Source organism: Piliocolobus tephrosceles, chromosome 1, assembly GCF_002776525.5.
Source record: "Piliocolobus tephrosceles isolate RC106 chromosome 1, ASM277652v3, whole genome shotgun sequence".
Lineage (NCBI taxonomy): Eukaryota > Metazoa > Chordata > Mammalia > Primates > Cercopithecidae > Piliocolobus > Piliocolobus tephrosceles.
Genome location: NC_045434.1, coordinates 126432252 through 126453145, shown reverse-complemented (window position 1 = coordinate 126453145; position 20894 = coordinate 126432252). Strand labels below are relative to the sequence as shown.

Below are 20894 nucleotides of genomic sequence, written 5' to 3'. Positions count from 1 at the left end.
AAAAAAAAAAAAAAAAAAAAAAAAAAAAAAAAAAAAAAAAAAAAAAGCATATTTAGGTTGGAAAAAAAGTAGGAAAGGCTTCCTAGGTCAGAAAACATTTTGAGGAAAGTCACTGAGGAGATGTCAGATCTTCATGGGTGATCTTGAGGACTTAGGCTGTCAGGGTATGGGATTTGCGTAGACATGGGTGATGGTTGTACATTTGGATGAGTAAGATAGGGCCAGCCGATAGATGGAGTGAAAATTCTAACTCACTAGCCTTGCATTTTTGCTTTTCATGGAATAGTTGTAGGATCTTTAGCCAGAAAATAACTTGATATAATTGGCATGTTAGAAAGATAAAGCTGATGGTGATATGCAGAAAAAAATCTGATTGGGAAAGAGGGTATCTTTTAGGAGGTGATTGAAATAATATAGGTGACAGATTACAAAGAAGCTAATTTTGATGGTTATAGCGGTGATTGTATTAATGAGGAAGAAACAAATCTGAGTCACTTTGCAGTGAGTAGAGCACAGTATCTAATTTGGATTTCAGAGAAGGAAGGGAAAGAAGAGACCAAAATGATCCGGAGCACTAGAGGAAGATGACACCATGGAAGGAAATGGGAGAAGCAGTTTGGAGAGATACTTTTAGATGTTAAGAGGTTTTTGGAGATGCATGGCTATCCCAGGAGAAAGTGGCTGATATGCCATTAGAAATGAAGGTTTGTGTAAAGGGCAGTGCAGTCAGGGTCAGGGACCAGAAGAAGGATGATCAGGCAAAGGAGAACTCAGAAGGTAGAAAGAGAACCATAAAAGAATGCATTTGGAAATCAGTGGTTTCCAAAAGCAGTATTGGAGGCAATATTCCCTAAAAGCAATATTGTAAATAAAAAACTGAGATAAATAATGTTTTAGCAGAGTCTATTTAAAAAAGTTATTTTAGGTAATTCGTTTTTATTTGAGGATTAGGAAACATTGACAAGCAAAAAGAAAAAATGATGCCCCAATCTCACAACCTATATAACTATTATATTATTTACTTACTTAACAGTTACATTGAGGAATGTACTTTTTTCCTATATGCATACGTGTATATGCATATATCAAAAACAGCATTTCTCATATAAATATATAACATGTAAGTTTTTGTTGTAAGCGAAAATGTAAATTTTCATTTTACATATTGAAGTGGCAATCTTGGGTCAGAAAGCAAGGAGCCTATCACAGACTAATGGGACTGTGTCAAAAGGACACAAGATCCAATATGAAGGCTCTTCTTTTGGCTTAAAATGTGACATTTTGATTATCAATTAGAATAATGACTGTGGTTGATTGAAATCCATTGACTCATGAGTTCTTAATTATATTTTTAAAAAATGAAAGGAGAAAGCAAGCCAATTGGGCAGTCTTGCTTGATGTCTAATGTGGGTGCTGTTAAATGGCAGCCAAGGCTGGAATTATCTAAAGGCTCATTGGTAGGAGTTCAGTGGAAGAGTATTTATATGTGGTCCTTCCATGTAGCTTGGGCTTCTCACAGCCTCCTAACTGTATTCTGAAGAACATTTCAAGAGTGATTGTTCCAAGAGACCCTGGAGAAAGCTGCAAGGCTTCTTAGGACGTGGCTTCAGAAGACTCACTACATAGGTAATTCCAATATATTCTATTTAACAAGTGAGTTGCTAACGGCAGTTCAGCTTTAAGGGTGGGAAATAAGACCACCTCTTGATATGAGGAACATGTTGCACATACAGGGAGGGAAGGAATTTATGTGGCCATGTTCAGAGACTGTCCACATCTTGATTTGTCAATGTTGGGTAATGATGTTAGATAGTATTTTCTTGCTATGGTGGACAAGAATTTAATGTTCATACCTCTATTGGTCTTCCCTTCTTCCTCCCAATGTAGTTAGGGAATGATAGTTGTCTCTCAGTGCCTTTTAAAACTTTAAGTATTCTTATTTCTGGTCCTACAGCATCCCTTGATACTTAATTTTTATTTTATTTATTTATTTATTTGAGACAGAGTCTTATTCTGTTGCCCAGGCTGGAGTGCAGTGGCACTGTCAGGGCTCACTGCAGCCTTGACCTCCCAGGGCCAAGGTGATCCTCCTGCCTCAGCCTCCTGAGTAGTTGGGACCACAGACATTCACCACTATACCTGGCTAATTTTTAAAAATTTTCTGTAGAGATGGGGTCAGCCTATGTTGCCCAGGCTGGTCTCAAACCACTGGGCTCAAGTGATCCTCCTGCTTCCCAAAGTGCTAGGATTACAGGCATGAATCACTACCCCTGGCCTCTTGATACTTTAAAAAAATTAATTAATTAATTAATTAATATTTTAAATTACACTTTAAGTTCTAGGGTATATGTGCACAATGTGCAGATTTGTTACATATGTGTACATGTGCCATGTTGGTGTGCTGCACCCATTAACTCGTCATTTACATTAGGTATATCTCCTAATGCTGTCCCTCCCCCTTCCCCGACCCCACAACAGGCCCCGGTGTGTGATGTTCCCCTTCCTGTGTCCAAGTGTTCTCACTGTTCAGTTCCCACCTATGAGTGAGAACATGTGGTGTTTGGTTTTCTGTCCTTGCGACAGTTTGCTGAGAATGATGGTTTCCAGCTTCGTCCATGTCCCTACAAAAGACATTAACTCATCCTTTTCTATGGCTGCATAGTATTCCATGGTGTATATGTGCCACATTTTCTTAATCCAGTCTGTCATTGATGAACATTTGGGTTGGTTCCAAGTCTTTGCTATTGTGAATAGTGCCGCAATAAACATATGTGTGCATGTGTCTTTATAGCAGTATGATTTATAATCCTTTGGGTATATACCCGGTAATGGATTGCTGGGTCAGATGGTATTTCTAGTTCTACATCCTTGAGAAATTGCCACACTGTCTTCCACAATGGTTGAACTAGTTTACAGTCCTGCCAACAGTGTAAAAGTGTTCCTATTTCTCAACATGCCCTCCAATATCTGTTGTTTCCTGACTTTTTTATGATCACCATTCTAACTGGTGTGAGATGGTATCTCATTGTGGTTTTGATGTGCATTTCTCTGATGGTCAGTGATGATGAGCATTTTTTCATGTGTCTGTTGGCTGATTAATGTCTTCTTTTGAGAAGTGTCTATTCATATCCTTTGCCCACTTTTTGATGGGGCTGTTTGATTTTTTCTTGTAAATTTATTTGAGTTCTTCGTAGATTCTGGATATCAGCCCTTTGTCAGATGGGTAGATTGTAAAAATTTTTTCCCATTCTGTAGGTTGCCTGTTCACTCCGATGGTAGTTTCTTTTACTGTGCAGAAGCTCTTTAGTTTAATTGGGTGTTTTAGTCATGAAGTCCTTGCCCATGCCTATGTTCTGAATGGTATTGCCTAGGTTTTCTTCTAGGGTTTCTTATTGTTTTAGGTCTATCATTTAAGTCTTTAATCCATCGTAAATTAATTTTTGTATAAGGTGTAAGGAAGGGATACAGTTTCAGCTTTCTATATGTGGCTAGCCAGTTTTCCCAGCACCATTTATTAAATAGGGAATCCTTTCCCTATTGCTTGTTTTTGTCATGTTTGTCAAAGATCAGATGGTTGTAGATGTATGGTATTATTTCTGAGGGCTCTTTCTGTTCCTTTGGTCTGTATATCTGTTTTCGTACCAGTACCATGCTGTTTTGGTTACTGTAGCCTTGTAGTATAGTTTGAAGTCAGGTAGCATGATGCCTCCAGCTTTGTTCTTTTTGCTTAGGATTGTCTTGGCAATGCAGGCTCTTTTTTGGTTCCATATGAACTTTAAAGTAGTTTTTTCCAATTCTGTGAAGAAAGTCATTGATAGCTTGATGGGGATGGCATTGAATCTATAAATTACCTTGGGCAGTATGGCCATTTTCATGATATTGATACTTCCTATCCATGAACATGGAATGTTCTTCCATTTGTTTGTGTCCTCTTTTATTTCGTTGAGCAGTGGTTTGTAGTTCTCCTTGAAGAGGTCCTTCACGTCCCTTATAAGTTAGATTTCTAGATATTTTATTCTCTTTGAAGCAATTGTGAATGGGAGTTCACTCATGATTTGGCTCTCTGTTTGTCTGTTATTGGTGTATAAGAAGGCTTGTGATTTTTGCACATTGATTTTGTATCCTGAGACTTTGCTGAAGTTGCTTATCAGCTTAAGGAGATTTTGGGCTGAGACGATGGGGTTTTCTAGATATACAATCATGTCATCTGCAAACAGAGACAATTTGACTTCCTCTTTTCCTAATCGAATACCCTTTATTTCTTTCTCCTGCCCGATTGCCCTGGCCAGAACTTCCAACACTGTGTTGAATAGGAGTGGTGAGAGAGGGCATCACTGTCTTGTGACAGTTTTCAAAAGGAATGCTTCCAGTTTTTACCCATTCAGTATGACATTGGCTGTGGGTTTGTCATAAATAGCTCTTATTATTTTGAGATACATTCCATCAATACCTAGTTTATTGAGAGTTTTTAGCATGAAGTGCTGTTGAATTTTGTGAAAGGCCTTTTCTGCATCTATTGAGATAATCATGTGATTTTTGTCTTTGGTTCTGTTTATATGATAGATTATGTTTATTGATTTGCATATGTTGAACCAGCCTTGCATCCAAGGGATGAAGCCAACTTGATCATGGTGGATAAGCTTTTTGATGTGCTGCTGGGTTCAGTTTGCCAGTATTTTTTTGAGGATTTTTTCATTGATGTTCATCAGGGATATTGGTCTAAAATTCTCTTTTTTTGTTGTGTGTCTGCCAGGCTTTGGTATCAGGATGATGCTGGCCTCATAAAATGAGTTAGGGAGGATTCCCTCTTTTTCTGTTGATTGGAATAGTTTCAGAAGGAATGGTACCAGCTCCTCTTTGTACCTCTGGTAGAATTTGGCTGTGAATCCTTCTGGTCCTGGAATTTTTTTGGTTTGTAGGCTATTAATTATTGCCTCAATTTCAGAGCCTGTTACTGGTCTATTCAGGGATTCAACTTCTTCCTGGTTTAGTCTTGGGTGAGTGTATGTGTCCAGGAATTTATCCATTTCTTCTAGATTTTCTAGTTTATTTGCATAGAGGTCTTTATAGTATTCTCTGATGGTAGTTTGTATTTCTGTGGGATCAGTGGTGATATCCCCTTTATCATTTTTTATTGTGTTGATCTGATTCTTCTCTCTTTTCTTCTTTATTAGTCTTGCTAGTGGCCTATCAATTCTATTGATCTTTTCAGAAAACCAGCTACTGGATTCATTGATTTTTTTGAAGGCTTTTTTGTGTCTCTGTCTCCTTCAGTTTTGCTCTGATCTTAGTTTCTTGCCTTCTGCTAGCTTTTGAATGTGTTTGCTCTTGCTTCTCTAGTTCTTTTAATTGTGATGTTAGGGTGTCAATTTTAGATCTTTCCTGCTTTCTCTTGTGGCATTTAGTGCTATAAATTTCCCTCTACACACTGCTTTAAATGTGTCCCAGAGATTCTGGTATGTTGTGTCTTTGTTCTCATTGGTTTCAAAGAACATCTTTATTTCTGCCTTCATTTCGTTACATACCCAGTAGTCATTCAGGAGCAGGTTGTTCAGTTTCCATGTAGTTGAGCAGTTTTGAGTGAGTTTCTTAATCCTGAGTTCTAGTTTGATTGCACTGTGGTCTGAAAGACAGTTTGTTGTAATTTCTGTTCTTTTACATTTGCTGAGGAGTGCTTTACTTCCAACTATATGGTCAATTTTGGAATAAGTGCAATGTGGTGCTGAGAAGAATGTATATTCTGTTGATTTGGGGTGGAGAGTTCTGAGGATGTCTATTAGGTCCTCTTGGTGCAGAGCTGAGTTCAAGTCCTAGATATCCTTGTTAACCTTCTGTCTAATGTTGACAGTGGGGTGTTAAAGTCTCCCATTACTATGGTGTGAGAGTCTAAACCTCTTTGTGGGTCTCTAAGGACTTGCTTAATGAATCTGGGTGCTCCTGTGTTGGATGCGTGTATATTTAGGATAGTTAGCTCTTCTTGTTGAATTGATCCCTTTACCATTATGTAATAGCTTTCTTTGTCTCTTTTGATCTTTGTTGGTTTAAAGTCTGTTTTATCAGAGACTAGGATTGCAACCCCTGCTTTTTTTTTGTTTTCCATTTGCTTGGTAGCTCTTCCTCCATCCCTTTATTTTGAGCCTATGTGTGTCTTTGCATGTGAGATGGGTCTCCTGAATACAGCACACTGATGGGTCTTGACTCTTTATCCAATTCGCCAGTCTGTGTCTTTTAATTGGAGCATTTAGCCCATTTACATTTAAGGTTAATATTATTATATGTGAATTTGATCCTGTTATTATGATGTTAGCTGGTTGTTTTGCCCATTAGTTGATGCAGTTTCTTCCTAGCATCGATGGTCTTTACAATTTGGCATGCATTTGCAGTGGTTGTTACTGGTTGTTCCTTTCTATGTTTAGTGCTTCCTTCAGGAGCTCTTGTAAGGCAGGCCTGGTGGTGACGAAATCTGTCAGCATTTGCTTGTCGGTAAAGGATTTTATTTCTCCTTCACTTATGAAGCTTAGTTTGGCTGGATATGAAAATCTGGGATATAAAGATTCCTTTCTTTATAAAGGAAGGATATAAAGATTCCTTTCTTTAAGAATGTTGAATATTGGCCCCCACTCTCTTCTAGTTTGTAGAGTTTGTGCCGAGATATCCGCTGTTAGTCTGATGGGCTTCCCTTTGTGGGTAACCCGACCCGTCTCTCTGGCTGCCTTAACATTTTTTTCCTTCATTTCAACTTTGATGAATCTGACAATTATGTGTCTTGGAGTTGGCTCTTCTTGAGGAAATGTCTTTGTGACATTCTCTATATTTCCTGAATATGAATGTTGGCTGCCTTGCTAGGTTGGGGAAGTTCTCCTGGATAATATCCTGAAGAGTGTTTTCCAACTTGGTTCCATTCTCCCCGTCACTTTCAGGTATACCAATCAGATGTAGATTTGGTCTTTTCACATAATCCCACATTTCTTGGAGGCTTTGTTCATTTCTTTTTACTCTTTTTTTCTCTAAAGTTCTCTTCTCACTTCATTTCATTCATTTGATCTTTAATCACTGATACCATTTCTTCCAGTTGATTGAATTGGTTACTGAAGCTTGTGCAAGCGTTAGGTAGTTCTTGTGCCATGGTTTTCAGCTCCATCAGGTCATTTAAAGTCTTCTCTATGCTGTTTATTCTAGTTAGCCATTCGTCTAATCTTTTTTCAAGGTTTCTAGCTTCTTTGCAATGGGTTCGAACATCCTCCTTTAGCTCGGAGAAGTTTGTTATTACTGATAGTCTGAAGCCTTCTACTCTCAACTTGTCAAAGTCATTCTCCATCCAGCTTTGTTCTGTTGCTGGCGAGGAGCTGCATTCTTTTGTAGGAGAAGAACTGCTCTGATTTTTAGAATTTTCAGCTTTTCTGCTCTAGTTTTTTCCCATCTTTGTGGTTTTATCTACCTTTGGTCTTTGATGATGGTGATGTACAGATGGGGCTTTGGTGTGGATGGCCTTTCTGTTAGTTTTCCTTCTAACAGTCAGGACCCTTAGCTGCGGGTCTGTTGGAGTTTGCTGGAGGTCCACTCCAGACCTGTTTGCCTGGGTATCACCAGCAGAAGCTGCAGAACAGCAAATATTGCAGAATGACAGATGTTGCTGCCTGATCCTTCCTCTGGAAGCTTTGTCTCAGAGGGGCACCCAGCCGTATGAGGTGTCAGTCGGCCCCTACTAGGAGGTGCCTCCCAGTTAGGCTACTCGGGGTCAGGGACCCACTTGAGGAGGCAGTCTGTTTGTTCTCAGATCTCAAACTCTGTGCTGCGAGAACCACTACTCTCTTCAAAGCTGTTAGACAGGGATGTTTAAGTCTGCAGAAGTTTCTGCTGCCTTTTGTTCAGCTATGCCCTGCCCCCAGAGGTAGAGTCTACAGAGGCAGGCAGGCCTCCTTGAGCTGTGGTGGGCTCCACCCAGTTTAAAAGTATTAACCCTTTGTTATAGATTTCTTGGAGTAGGATCAGAGGAGTTCAGTAATAGGCACAAGGTCACACGGCTAGTAAGGGCAGAGCTATAACCCTGGTTTGTCTTTCTTTTAGACTACATCTTATTGCTCCTTAGTTTGCTAGTGTGCCCACTAACTATCTGCTTCTAGATGTTTTACTTCTCTTACATGGGCCCTACATTCCCCTACTTCTTCTGCATGCTCACCCACTTTTACCAGCCTTGCTTCACTAAATCTAAATGTATCAATGTTTGGAGATTCAGACATTTTTATTTTCTCATAACAAGTTTGATAACTTCTAATTCTGTTCCACTGATATCTTTCTGAGATTAAAATCTGGATGATTTTCTTCTTTTCTTTTGGAATGAAATGTGAGTGTTGTTTTTTTTTTTCTTTTTTTAAGAGACAGGGTCTCACTAATGTTGCCCTGGCTGGGCTCAAATGATCCTCCTGCCTCAGCCTCCTGAAGGCTGGGATTATAGGCATGAGCCACCACGTCCAGCCAAAGGCTAATATTCTGATAATCCTCCCTCCCACTCAGAAATAGGCCTGAAGGACTCATGGGATTTTGACTTTAGAGGTGATGTGCTTGCTTAACAGCAGTGAGAAGGCAAGGTTTAACTCAGGAAACATGGACCAGGCACTGTGTGAGGCTTTATGGATAGAGTAGTGAATAAGGAACAGGAAATGTAGATATTTGCAAGGAGCTAAGTACTTTAATAGATAAACAGAGACATCTGTGGAGACAGTTGACTGGGGGTTCTCCCAGCTAAGAGTTAAGGGGTCAGGAAAAACTGTTCTAGAGGAATGTAGCAGGTCCACCTTAAGAGCTGTGCAGTCTGGGGTAGGTGTTTATAAACCTTTGCTCAGCACGGTTTCTGAGAAATAGGGAGCTAGCTCCTTGGGGCTTATATAGATGGCTGGCAATTTCTAGACTAGGAAAGCACTTCTCTCACTTTAGTATACCTTGGAATCACCTGGAGGGCCTGCAAAACACAGCTGCTGGTCCCACCCGTCATGGTTTCCCATTCAGTATGTCTTGGATGGGGCCCAGGAATATGCATATCTAGCAAGTTCCCAGGTCATGCTGATGCTCTTATCTGGGAACTACACAAGAACCACTGGGCTAGAAATACTGGAACTAAGCATTCTCTTTGGGAAGAGGAGAGAGGAATGAGAAGGGCCAAGATGTTATGCCCAATTTTTTTCAAATTCAAGTGACAGTTTCCTCAAAGTAAAATTTGCACTTTGGTCAAAGTTGTTTAGATGAACATAACACCAGATTTACCATTTTTGACTAAAAGTGACTCTTTTAGTACTTAATGAAAATCATGAAGTCAAGTTTTATCTGATATTAATTTGGTACTTTGGTTAATACTTTTAACTCTTTACCAATATGAAAGGAGTTGGAAAAAGTAATCTTTTAAACTCTCAAAAAAGGTCTTATAGTATATTTTGTGATTTTTTTTTAATTTTTAAAGTTAATATTAACTAGAGAGAAATTTTTAGAATCTTTTAAAATTTTGTTTTAAGAAACTGTCTCGCCGTGTCACCCAGGCTGGTGTGCAGTAGTGTGATCACAGTTTACAGCCACAACCTCAAACTTCTGGGTTCAGGTGATCTTCCTGCCTTAGCCAAGTAGCTGAGTCAGACTACAGGTGTGCACCATTGCGCCCAGTCTAAAATAGTTTTTAAAGTTTAATTAAGGCTCAGGCTGTTGCTGCTATAGTATTTTGATATTTTACATGACTTTGGGGGGAGTCTGCTTTAAAATACTTTATAAGTTGTATAAAAATAAATTTTGGTATTTGATCTCATCTGTGGAAAAAGTATTTATTTGAAGGATATAGTAAGAAATTTAGCAAGAATTTTGGCTGACCTTAGGAACACATTAACTAATAACATTTTGCAGCAGTCTGGTCTGTCATGTTCTCTAAACATTGAACGTAGTTATGTAGAATGCCATAGACTTAGAACAACTAAAGAGAATTGTTAGGAAAAATAGATCAGAAAAAAAATCACCTTTGAGGGGAGAAAGTCAGTGTTATGAATGAGAGAAATTATCCTTAAGGAGTAAAAAGTTCACCTATAATTTTTTTAATGTTTCATGTTTATTATATACATGAATTTATCTTAGTGAGGGATTATAATAATACAAATCTTTCTTTCTTTTTTTTTGAGACAGAGTCTCACTCTGTCACCCAGACTGGAGTGCAGTGGCACGATCTCAGCTCACTGCAAGCTCCACCTCCCGGGTTCACGCCATTCTCCTGCCTCAGCCTCCCGAGTAGCTGGGACTACAGGCGACCGCCACCACGCCCGGCTAATTTTTTGTATTTTTAGTAGAGATGGGGTTTCACCGTGTTAGCTAGGATGGTCTTGATCTCCTGACCTCGTAATCTGCCTACTTTGTCCTCCTCCTGGGATTACAGGCATGAGCCACCACACCCAGCCATAATACAAACCTTTCTAAGATGTTTGTGTCTGGCTTAAGTAAGAATCTCATTAAAATAACTTTTTCCTTTCATTTTTTTGTCCCCTCGAGTGATATTTTAGTTGTGTACTATTTTCAAAGTTCTCCCTTGCCCTAATTCACTATAGAATTTAACTACAGAGGTAGCAAAAAAACCAGAACATTTAATTTGTCTTGTTTTACTTTACTTGTTATTTTAACTTCTTAAATATTCCAAGCAATTCTTTTGAGAAAACTCACCTAAACTTTGAACAAGGCACCAAATTTTTTCATTAAAAAAGCACACAAAATACTTAAGGAGTTTGAAATGCAAATGGCAATTTGTTCCTTATTATCTTTAAAGTGCTTCTTTATGCTGAATAAATTAGAGGGCTCAGACATTTGTGCTTTTCTCATCCCTTTGCTTTTTTTTTTTAGCTGCAAATGTGATTTTGAATATACATTAAAATGAATTATTTGTTATTTTTAAATTTTGTATAGAGATGGGGTTTTGCTGTGTTTGCCCAGGCTGGTCTCGAACCTCTAGGCTCAAGTGATCCTCCTGCCTCGGCCTCCCAATGTGCTGGGATTACCTGTGTGAGCCACCATGCCCAGCCTAAATGCATTTATAATAAAACAAAGATGAGAGTGGCCTGTTCAGAGCTGTCCTAGTCGTACCATTTTACCACTGAAAATCCTGCAGCCTGGGAAACCCCTTCCTGTGATACAACAAAATCATGGCAACTATGATTTGCAGTTCACAGTAATGGATCATCCACTGATGCAACTTAAGTGTGTTGTAATTGTGAGCAGTAACAGTCTATCATTGACTTTGCCCATTGGAGTAACTGTTGTGATTTGTATTGACATAGTGTTAGTTTAACCTACCACACTGTGAATACTGTGTATTTTCTGAGAGATCAGATAATGCAAATGAGAACAGTTATGATATCAACACCAGAGTGTCCCAGACATCACTGAGAAGGACAGTTACTATTGTATATGGAAATCTGTGGTATTTTATATATATTAGTATATAATGATATGTTATAGACAGAGGGAAAGACACATAAAATTTAATTAGGGAGATAATACAGAACATATTGCACAATAGGCAGGAAAGAATTTGGGATCGGGCATTGTTATGGGTTGAATTGTGTCCCCTCCAAAATTCATAGGTTGAAGTCCTAACTCCCAATACCTTAGAATGTAACCTCAGTTGGAAATAGGGTCATCGTAGATGTAGTTAGTTGAGTTTGTATTAAAATATGGTGGGCCCCTAATCTGCTATAACTGGTCTCCTTATGAAAAGGGGAAATTTGGGCACAGACATGCACACAAGGATAATGCCACGTGGAGACTGGAGTTAGGCTGCCACAAGCCAAGGAACTGCAGGAAGCTGGCAGAGAGTCCTAGAACAGATTCTTCCCTAGTGCCTGCAGAGAGCACATGATCCTGTTAACCCCTTGATCTTGGACTTCTAGCCTCTGTAAGTGTGAGACAATACATTTCTGTTGCTTAAGCCACCCAGTTTTTGGTACTTTGTTATGACAGCACTAGCAGACTAATACAGGCTTGATGGAGGAGATGTGTAAGCACCTAAGGAGACAGTGTCTCTCAAGTCTGGGATAAGACAGGCAAGCACATCTAAATTAATCTGCACTTCTTGCATCTTGTTTAAATAAAAGCATTTATTATAACAGAAAACTAGTATAGAATAATAATTTCAAATAAATACCTATTCTTCATATTTGTGTGTTAAAGTAATAAAACCTCTGCATAATTCTTTCTCATACGTTGTTATGCCTCTGGACTGGTATGGCTGTGCCCTGGTTGACTGTCTGAAAAGTTGGTCACCCCCTATGTATTCAGTGCTCCTCTTGCCTGCTGTTTCTGTGTCTTTGGCCATCTCTCCTTCCTTCTTCCTCATCACACATGCCAGTATTCCTAAGGATAATGAATTTGTGATTATAAAAAGTTTTAGATTAACCTTGTTAAAGATAGTTCTTATAATCTAGCTTAGAATTTTGAATCCCTAAAATAATTTTCATGAATAAATACTAAAAATTATCAAGTACAAAGTTCACCTTTTTTTAATGCTTCATATTGTTCTCATTTGGAAGGTAGCATGGTGTAGCCAGTAGAAAAATAGTTTCTAAACTTTAATGTATTGGGGTGGGGAGGACTATTTTCTTTGGCATGTAATCATAATTCATATTTAATTGGAAGTGCTGGAGTGACTCCATTTACTTAGTAGCAATTTTTAAAGTATATTCTAAAAGTTTTTAGAATGTATACTTTTGGTTCCCTTTCCAATGTTTACTAACTCTGCTAAACTTTTCATATTATTTAATTGGTAGAATGTATTATGTATTATGTTTAAATTTAAAAAGGTCTCAAAGATCCTAAATTTAGCTCTAGGATCTTCTGACTCACAAATATATTTTTCAGAACAAACACAGTGGCATATGTTGTCATACTGTGCAAATATACCTCTACTGACAGGCTTATGTATTGTTATTTAGGATAAGTGCTTTTTTGAGATTTTTAAGGTGCTTCCACTTAGTAGTGGATATAAAGTGAGTTCCTGTCGGGTGTTAAATCGTTATAAAACTCCTCACCTTCTGAAATTCACAGTACTTTGTGATCATTCTTTCCTACAGTAATTTGAAAATGCCATTACTAATGGTTATTTACAGAGTTCACTTGTTTAACGTGAGACAACTGCTTGAAGCCTATTTTCATTAAGGGGACACTATATACATAAGTGAACATAAGTGTATAATTTACTGTTTTTTAAAAATACTGTAGAATTCCAAGGATCTTTCTATATTCTCACCAAGAAAATCAGTTTAACAGTAAAAGGTAGAAAACTTCTTGATCTGTTTTGGTATTGATTGTTATATTATACTGAGAAGCTATTTGGATATTTCTACAGTATTTGAGAATTTTGTTAAGAATGTTATCCTTGACGTTGTGTTTTATGTTTATCATTCAGAAAAATGGAGTGCTGGTATACATTGGGAATTATCGCCTGCTTGCAGAGCTTTCCAGCCCTTTTGTGAATCAGCGGTATGTTACTGATATCATTTATTATTTTAAAGTCATGCTGTTTATTTTTAGTTTGGGCAAAACCTTTTCCTGTGATCCTAAAGTTACTATATAAAAGATATGGATCTGTGATATGAATTGTTATCACCATCATACAAATGAGGAAAGTGAGCCTTGGAAAGGTTAGAGTGACTTACCCAAGCTTCCCTAGCTAGCAAGTGGTGGTGCTAGCTTTTAAACCCTGCTCTTTGCAGTACGATGGTGCCATATGATGAAACAGGGTCTCAAAAATGTATTTGTATGCCCATTTCCATTCCAGCATTATTCACAATAGCCAAGGGGTGCAAGTAATCTCAATGTCCATGGACAGATGAATGCATAAGGAAAATGTGTTATCCATACAACAGGAATATTACGCAGCCTTTAAAAAGAAGAAAATCCTGTCATATGCTACAACATGGTGTGCACTTCAAGGACAGCTCATTCTTTCACCCTTCATGTTGTACACTGCAAGCTGAATGGTATTCACTGAATCTTAGAATTCAGTGGGGCTGTTTATGGAAAAGGACAAATATCACTCTGACTCATTTTGGGTTTAGCTCATATTCCTGACACTAACTTCTGCCTGTCCCCAAATTCTTATATTGACATTATCCTAGTGACTCATTGAAATACATAATCTTTTTTATTTTTTTAAATTTAAAAGGCTACTTTTGCCTGGGTTCAGGGGCTCACGTCTATAAATCCCGGCACTTTGGGAGGTTGAGGCAGAGGAGGATCGCTTGAGGCCGGGAGTTTGAGACCAGCCTGGGTAACATTGTGAGATCCCATCCCTACAAAAAGAAAAAAAAAAAAAAAGAAAAAATTAGCTGGGCATGATGGTGCTTGCCTATAGTTCTAGCTGTTTGGGAGGCTAAGGTGGAAGGATTGCATGAGTCCAAGAGATTACACAGTGAGTCCAGTGAGCTGAGATCCAGCCTGGACAAAACAGAGAAACGCTGTCTGTAAAAAAATTTTTTTTTGAAGACTACTTTTATTTTAAATACATACAATGTAAATAACTAAACTAACAATTCGTAATACTGATAATCATCACTAGTGAATTATTATTTTTGAGATGGAGTTTCGCTTTATCGCCCAGGCTGGAGTGCAGTGGCGCCATCTCAGCTCACTGCAACCTCCACCTCCCAGGTTCAGGTGATTCTCCTGCCTCAGCTTCCCAAGTAGCTGAGATTACAGGTGCCCACCACCATGCCTGGCTAATTTTTTTATTTTTAGTGGAAACGAGATTTCACTATGTTGGCCAGGCTGGTCTCAAACTCCTGACCTCAAGTGATCCACCCGCTTCGGCCTCCTGAAGTGCTGGGATTACAGGTGTGAGCCACTGCGCCCGGCCCATCTCAACCATTTTTAAGAATACAGTTCAGTTGTGTTAAGTATATTCACATTATTGTGCAACAAACCTTTAGAACTTTTTCATTTTGCAAAATTGAAACTCTATGCCCATTAAACACCAATTCCCTCTCCTGTAGGCACTAGACAACCACCTTTCTACTTTCTGTTTCTATGATTTTGACTACATAATTCATATGAATGGAATCATACAGTGTTTATCCTTTTGTGCCTGGCTTATTTTGCTTACTATAATGTCCTTGAAGTGCATCATGTTGTAGCATATAACAGGATTTTCTTCTTTTTAAAGGCTGCGTAATATTCCTGTTGTATGGGTAACACAGTTTCCTTATGCATTCATCCGTCCATGGACATTGAGATTACTTGCACCCCTTGGCTATTGTGAATAATGCTGGAATGGACATGGGCATACAAATATATTTTTGAGACCCTGTTTCGAATTCTTTTGGATATATTTCTAGAAGTGGGATTGCTAGATCATATCATGATCCTTTTAATTTTTTGATGAACCTTCATACAATTTTCCATAATGCATACATCTTTTTACATTCCCACTAACAGTGCACAAGGGTTCTGATTTCTTCACATCTTCATCAACACTTGCTGTTTTCTGTTCTTCTGATAGTAGCCATTCTAATGGGTGGAGGTGATATCTCATGTATTTTTCTTTTTCTTTTTTTTTTTTTTTTGATACAGGGTCTCACTCTGGTTCCCAGGCTGGAGTGCAGTGGCCTGATCTTGGCTCACTGCAGCCTTGACCTCTCAGGCTCAAAGGATCCTCCCACCTCAGTTTTCTAAGTAGCTGGGGCTTTAGGCATGTGCCACCACACCTGGCTAATTTTTATATTTGTTGTTGTAGAGATGGAGTTTCACCATGTTGCCCAGGCTGGTCTCCGACTCCTGGGCTCAAGCGATCCTCCCACTTTGGCCTCCCAAAATTTTGGATTACAGGTGTGAGCCACCGTGCCTGGCTGGTCGTGCGGTTTTGATTCACATTTTACTTTGATTCATGCGTTTTTTGGCCATTTGTATATCTTTAAAGAATTGCCTGTTGACATTAATTGCCCATTTTTTCCTTTTTTTTTTTTTTTTGATACAGTTTTGCTCCGTCGCCCAGTCTAGAATGCAGTGGTGTGATCTTGGCTCACTGCAACCTCCACCTCCTGGGTTCCAGTGATTCTTGTGCCTCAGTCTCCCGAGTAGCTAGAATTACAGGCATACAACACCATGCCCAGCTAATTCTGTATTTTTAGTGGAGATGGGGTTTGGCCATGTTGGCCAGGCTGGTCTCGAACTCTTGACCTCAAGTAGTCCTCCCACCTCGGCCTCCCAAAGTACTGGGATTACAGGCATGAGCCACTGAGCCCAGCCCTTTGCCCATTTTTAAATTGGGTTATTTTGTTGTTGTAGTTTCTTCTGTATTCTGAATATTAATACTTTATCAAATATATGATTTGGAAATATTTTCATCTATTCCATAGGTTGCTTTTTCACTCTGCTGATTGTTTCCTTTGATGTGCAGAAGATTTTAAAGTTGATGAAGTCCCATTTGTCTGTTCTTGTTTTTGTTACCTGTGCTTTTTGTATCATATCCAAAAAAGCATTGCCAAGTCTAATATACTGAAGCCTTCCCCCTATATTTCCTTCTAGGAGTTTCATAGTTTGGTCTTATGTGTAGGTCTTTAATTCATTTTGAATTAATATTTGTATATGGTATAGGGGTCCAACTTCATTCTTAGAATGTGGATATATAGTTTTTTCAGCATATTTGTTGAAGAGACTATCTTTTCCCATTGCGTAGTCTTGGTACCCTTGTCAAGTCATTTGGCCATACATGCAAGGGTTTAATTTCTACAGTAGCTTGTAATTGACTTCCCTAATTCCAGATACACCCTCTCTCAGTCCTTTCCTCACAGTATTACCAGAATCATCTTTCTTACATTCCACTTTCACTACCTTATTTTTTCACTGAAAGCTGCATCGTGTTTACACATCTCTCTCTGACTTCTGAAGTTCTCTGTGATGTGCTCCATATGTCTTCAGCCTCTTTTTTAAAATTATTCATTAGAATCAGTATTGTATCCTTACTGTCTTATGTTCCTTTGGGTTTTCCTCATATTTTTTCCCTTATTCATATCCTCCATTTTCTCCCCATCTTTGAGAAATTTATCCTTCAAGACTCAGTCAAAATCTAAAACCCAGGAAAGGCTTCTATGATTATATGTTGTCTTTTGTTATTTAGTACAAGGATAACACAGCAAGTTGGGAGTATTCCACATCAGAGACACATAAGTTAGAGCACTTACTCTGAGTGAAGCCTCATGGATAATTTTGAAGATACTGGCCATCGGAGGCACAAGCAAAGCAGGAAGATGTTCAGGACGATTGACAGGGCTCCCTAGGTCTGTGTGCATAGGGTATACTCTGGAACAAGATTACCAGTGAGGTCTCTTTTAAAAAATAATTTTATTTTTTAGAAAGATTTTTGTTTAACCAGCAGACCACATGGGAACCTGTGAGGTCTCTAAGTGATGTGTGCAGTTCATATCATTTACATAGAAGGAGCTCTCTTGGTGATAAAACACCTCCACTTAATCTTGAGTTACATAGCTTATGTGGCATTCTCAAGGGGGTCAGATGTCATAAATCCATTAATTCCTGGGTCACTTACCATAAGCAATCCTAGACTAAGTATGTTCTGCTAAAAGCATCCCATAGAGGAAGCCTCTCTTGCTACAAATTTTATTAGTCTCTTTATCAAGAGGTCTGGCATTAGTGTTTTTTTGGAGATAGAGTCTTGCTCTGTCATCCAGGAGTGCAGTGGTGTGATCTTGGCTCACTGCAGCCTACACCTCCCAGATTCAAGCAATTCTCCTGCCTCAGCCTTCCGAGTAGCTAGGACTTCAGGCTCATGCCACCACACCTGTCTAACTTTTTGTATTTTAATGGAGATGGAGTTTCACGGTGTTGCCCAGGCTGGTCTCGAACTCCTGAGCTCAGGCAATCTGCTCACCTCGGCCTCCGAAAGTGCTAGGATTACAGGCGTGAGCCACTGTGCCTGGCCTCTGTTTAATTTTTATTTTATTATTTATTTAGTTTTGAGATGGAGTTTCACTCTGTCACTCTGGCTGGAGTACAGTGGCGCGATCTCGGCTCACTGCAACCCCAACCTCCCAGGTTCAAACGGTTCTCTGGCCTCAGCCTCCTGAGTAGCTGGGATTACAGGCATCCACCACCACCTCACCTGGCTAATTTTTGTATTTTTAGTAGAGACAGGGTTTCACCATGTTGGCCAGCCTGGTCTTGAACTCCTGACCTCAGGTGATCCACCCACCTCAGCCTCCCGAAGTGCTGGGATTACAGGCATGAGCCACCGTGCCCAGCCCTTTTCTTTCTTTCTTTCTTTCTTTTTTTTTTTTTAAGACAGAGTCTCACTGATATTCTTCCTGCTTATCTCCAGGTGAATTCTTCCCTCCCAAGGTGTCAGCTCTTAACTATTTACTCATCTTGGTATAAGGGGCTATACCTTAGTTTTGGAATCAGATAAACTCAAGTTGCAAAGACCTTGGACAAATTACTTAATATCCCTGTATTACAGTCATTTTATCTATGAAAAGAACGTATTTAATATTACCTACTTCTCTGTATTATAGTCAAGTGTTTTCTTAGGTGGCACATTGAATCAACATGTCTAAAGTAGCACAACATATTTCCCTCTGTATTCAGTGCATGGCCCAGCTGTCCACTTGGTTACTGCTGCTCAGCATGGGTGAAGTGTTTTTGACTGTTTCTCCCTCACTATATTTGGTCCAGCATTAGGTCCTACCATATCACCTTCTAAATATTTCTCACCTTTACCACCTCTTTTCTGTCTCTGCCTTCGGTGAGTTCACCATCTCTTGCTGGCTACCTTACCAGCTTCTAACTCTGTACTGTTTGGTAGAGTAACCACAAGCCACATATGAATATTTACATTTAAATCATTTAAAGGAAATAAAATTAAAAATTCAATTCCTTAGTCTAACTTTTGGCATTTCTAGTGCTCTATGGCTCCATGTGGCCATACACGGAACCTACAGGTATGTGTGAGCAACATACCTTTAGTAGAACATTTTAATTATTGTGGAAAGTTCCTTTGGGCAATGGGGCTCTAGGCCAGGTTGGCAAACCATGCACGGCTTATGGGCCAGACCCTCTGCCTGTTTTTGTAAACAAAGTTATACTGGAGCACAGCCATGTTCACTTTTTCTGCCATGATTGCTTTAACTCTACCATGGCAGAATTGCGTAGTTCTGACAGAGAACAGATGGCCTCCAGCAGCTACTGCTTTAATGTTCACTATCTGGCTCTTTATAGAAATAGTTTTCCAGCCCTTGTCATAGACCATCTCCTGTCTCCCATCCTGTTCCCCTTTCGTCTCTCTTCTATATTATTATCTTCCACAGTAAAGATAATATATGACTTTGTAGGAGCCTACAACATAGCTTAAGAAGAAAAAAATATGCAGCTTCCTTGGTTAAAACTCCTCAGTGGCTCTGACTGCTTACAGGATAAAATGTGAGCTCTTCAGTGAGACACAGAAAGCTCTGCAAGAAGAGCTGTCTTATCTCCTTCTGCCACATGGCCCATCAGACTCTTGTCTCACACCAACTTGTCCATCTGCTGGCAGTGCCTCCTGTCTTCTTACTTGTTATTTAGGACTCAACCCAGGGATCATTTCCATCACTAAACCCCATCTCTTTCCAGGCTGAGTTGGGTGCCTCTTACATATCCTTTCATAATAGCAACATATGTTTATATTACTGTACTTAATGTATTTTATTACAAAGTTCTCTCTTTTTTATGTTTCCTATTTATCTTTACGTTTCATTAGATCAAGGGCCAAATTTTGTTAAACTTTGCATGGTCCAGTGTCCACACATTATCTGGCATGTAGTAGCCATTTGATTGCTTTTTGAATGAATGACTCCCAAGAGGTGATGAGTTAAGCTTTAGCTAATTCTGTCTCTTGAATATGATTCTGATTATGAGATTTTGAAGCAGGATAAAGCTACCTCTGACACTAATAGGCACCTCCATTTGTTTTTGTTTAAAACTCTTTTAGAGAAATTATAAAATTAGAGATAGTTTAATTTTATAATTTTATAGTAAAAAGTTATCCCGTACCTTTTTCTAAAAGCTTTGAATCCTTCCTAAGTTAAGAAAAGGAGAACTGGGGTTAGAATATGAATAAGAAATGGTATCATTGGGCAGTAAGGAGATTATAACAATATTGAGCACAGCTTCTTAATCACTGTGAGAGTTTCCATAGTTTAGTTGCTTTCTTTTTTAGTTTGTGGTATTTTTATTTTCTCTCCATTTTAGAGCTTTGTATATAAGAAGGCACATGGCATGCATGTGCTGGGGTATACAGTGAAAAAGTACTGAAGTAGTTTAGACACCTGGGCTTCAGTGAAATTTCTGCTGCTGAGTTACACCCACACGCAGGTTTCTTTTGTATAAAGTAATTTAATGGTGCTAACTTCTTTCTTGCCTAAATGCTCTTAACTGTTTTTGAGGACATATTTCATGAATTGGTATTGAAACTGAATACCTTGTAAAAGCTTTGCACCTATGCTTCTTAATATGTTCAATCAATATTTATTAAATACCTCTTCAGTACCTAAATGTCCCGTTCTGTGACTTTAAGGAGCTTCAGCTATAGCGTCTAGCTTCATGTCTGTGTTTGAGAAAATAATACCTAAAAATATAAAATATAATTTTTTCTTTTTTCTACTAAAAACACAAAAATTAGCTGGGTGTGGTGGTGCATGCCTGTAGTCCCAACTACTCGGGACACTGTGGCAGGAGAATCACTTGAACCCAGGAGGTAGAGGTTGCAGTGAGCCGAGATCATGCTCCTGCACTCCAGCCTGGGTGATAGAGTGAGACTCTGTCTCAAAAAAAAAAAAAAAAAAACCAAAAAATTATTAACTCGTTGAATATTAACAATAATATTCCATGTT

At 38.8% G+C, this 20894-nt stretch overlaps 2 protein-coding genes across 14 annotated transcripts in view; one reads left to right on the top strand and one right to left on the bottom strand.

The window, feature by feature from the left end:
* Positions 1 to 20894, top strand: part of LOC111555128 (RWD domain-containing protein 3) — a 133756-nt gene that overhangs the window by 44743 nt on the left and 68119 nt on the right. For all 13 annotated transcript variants that reach the window (XM_026456514.2, XM_026456510.2, XM_026456519.2 and 10 more), the window contains one exon: positions 13424 to 13497. In XM_026456514.2, the coding sequence (XP_026312299.1) occupies positions 13424 to 13497 (74 nt within the window). The remainder of the gene's footprint in view (positions 1 to 13423; positions 13498 to 20894) is intronic.
* The window catches only part of ALG14 (ALG14 UDP-N-acetylglucosaminyltransferase subunit), a 251481-nt gene that overhangs the window by 177169 nt on the left and 53418 nt on the right, over positions 1 to 20894 (bottom strand). The window lies entirely within an intron of this gene.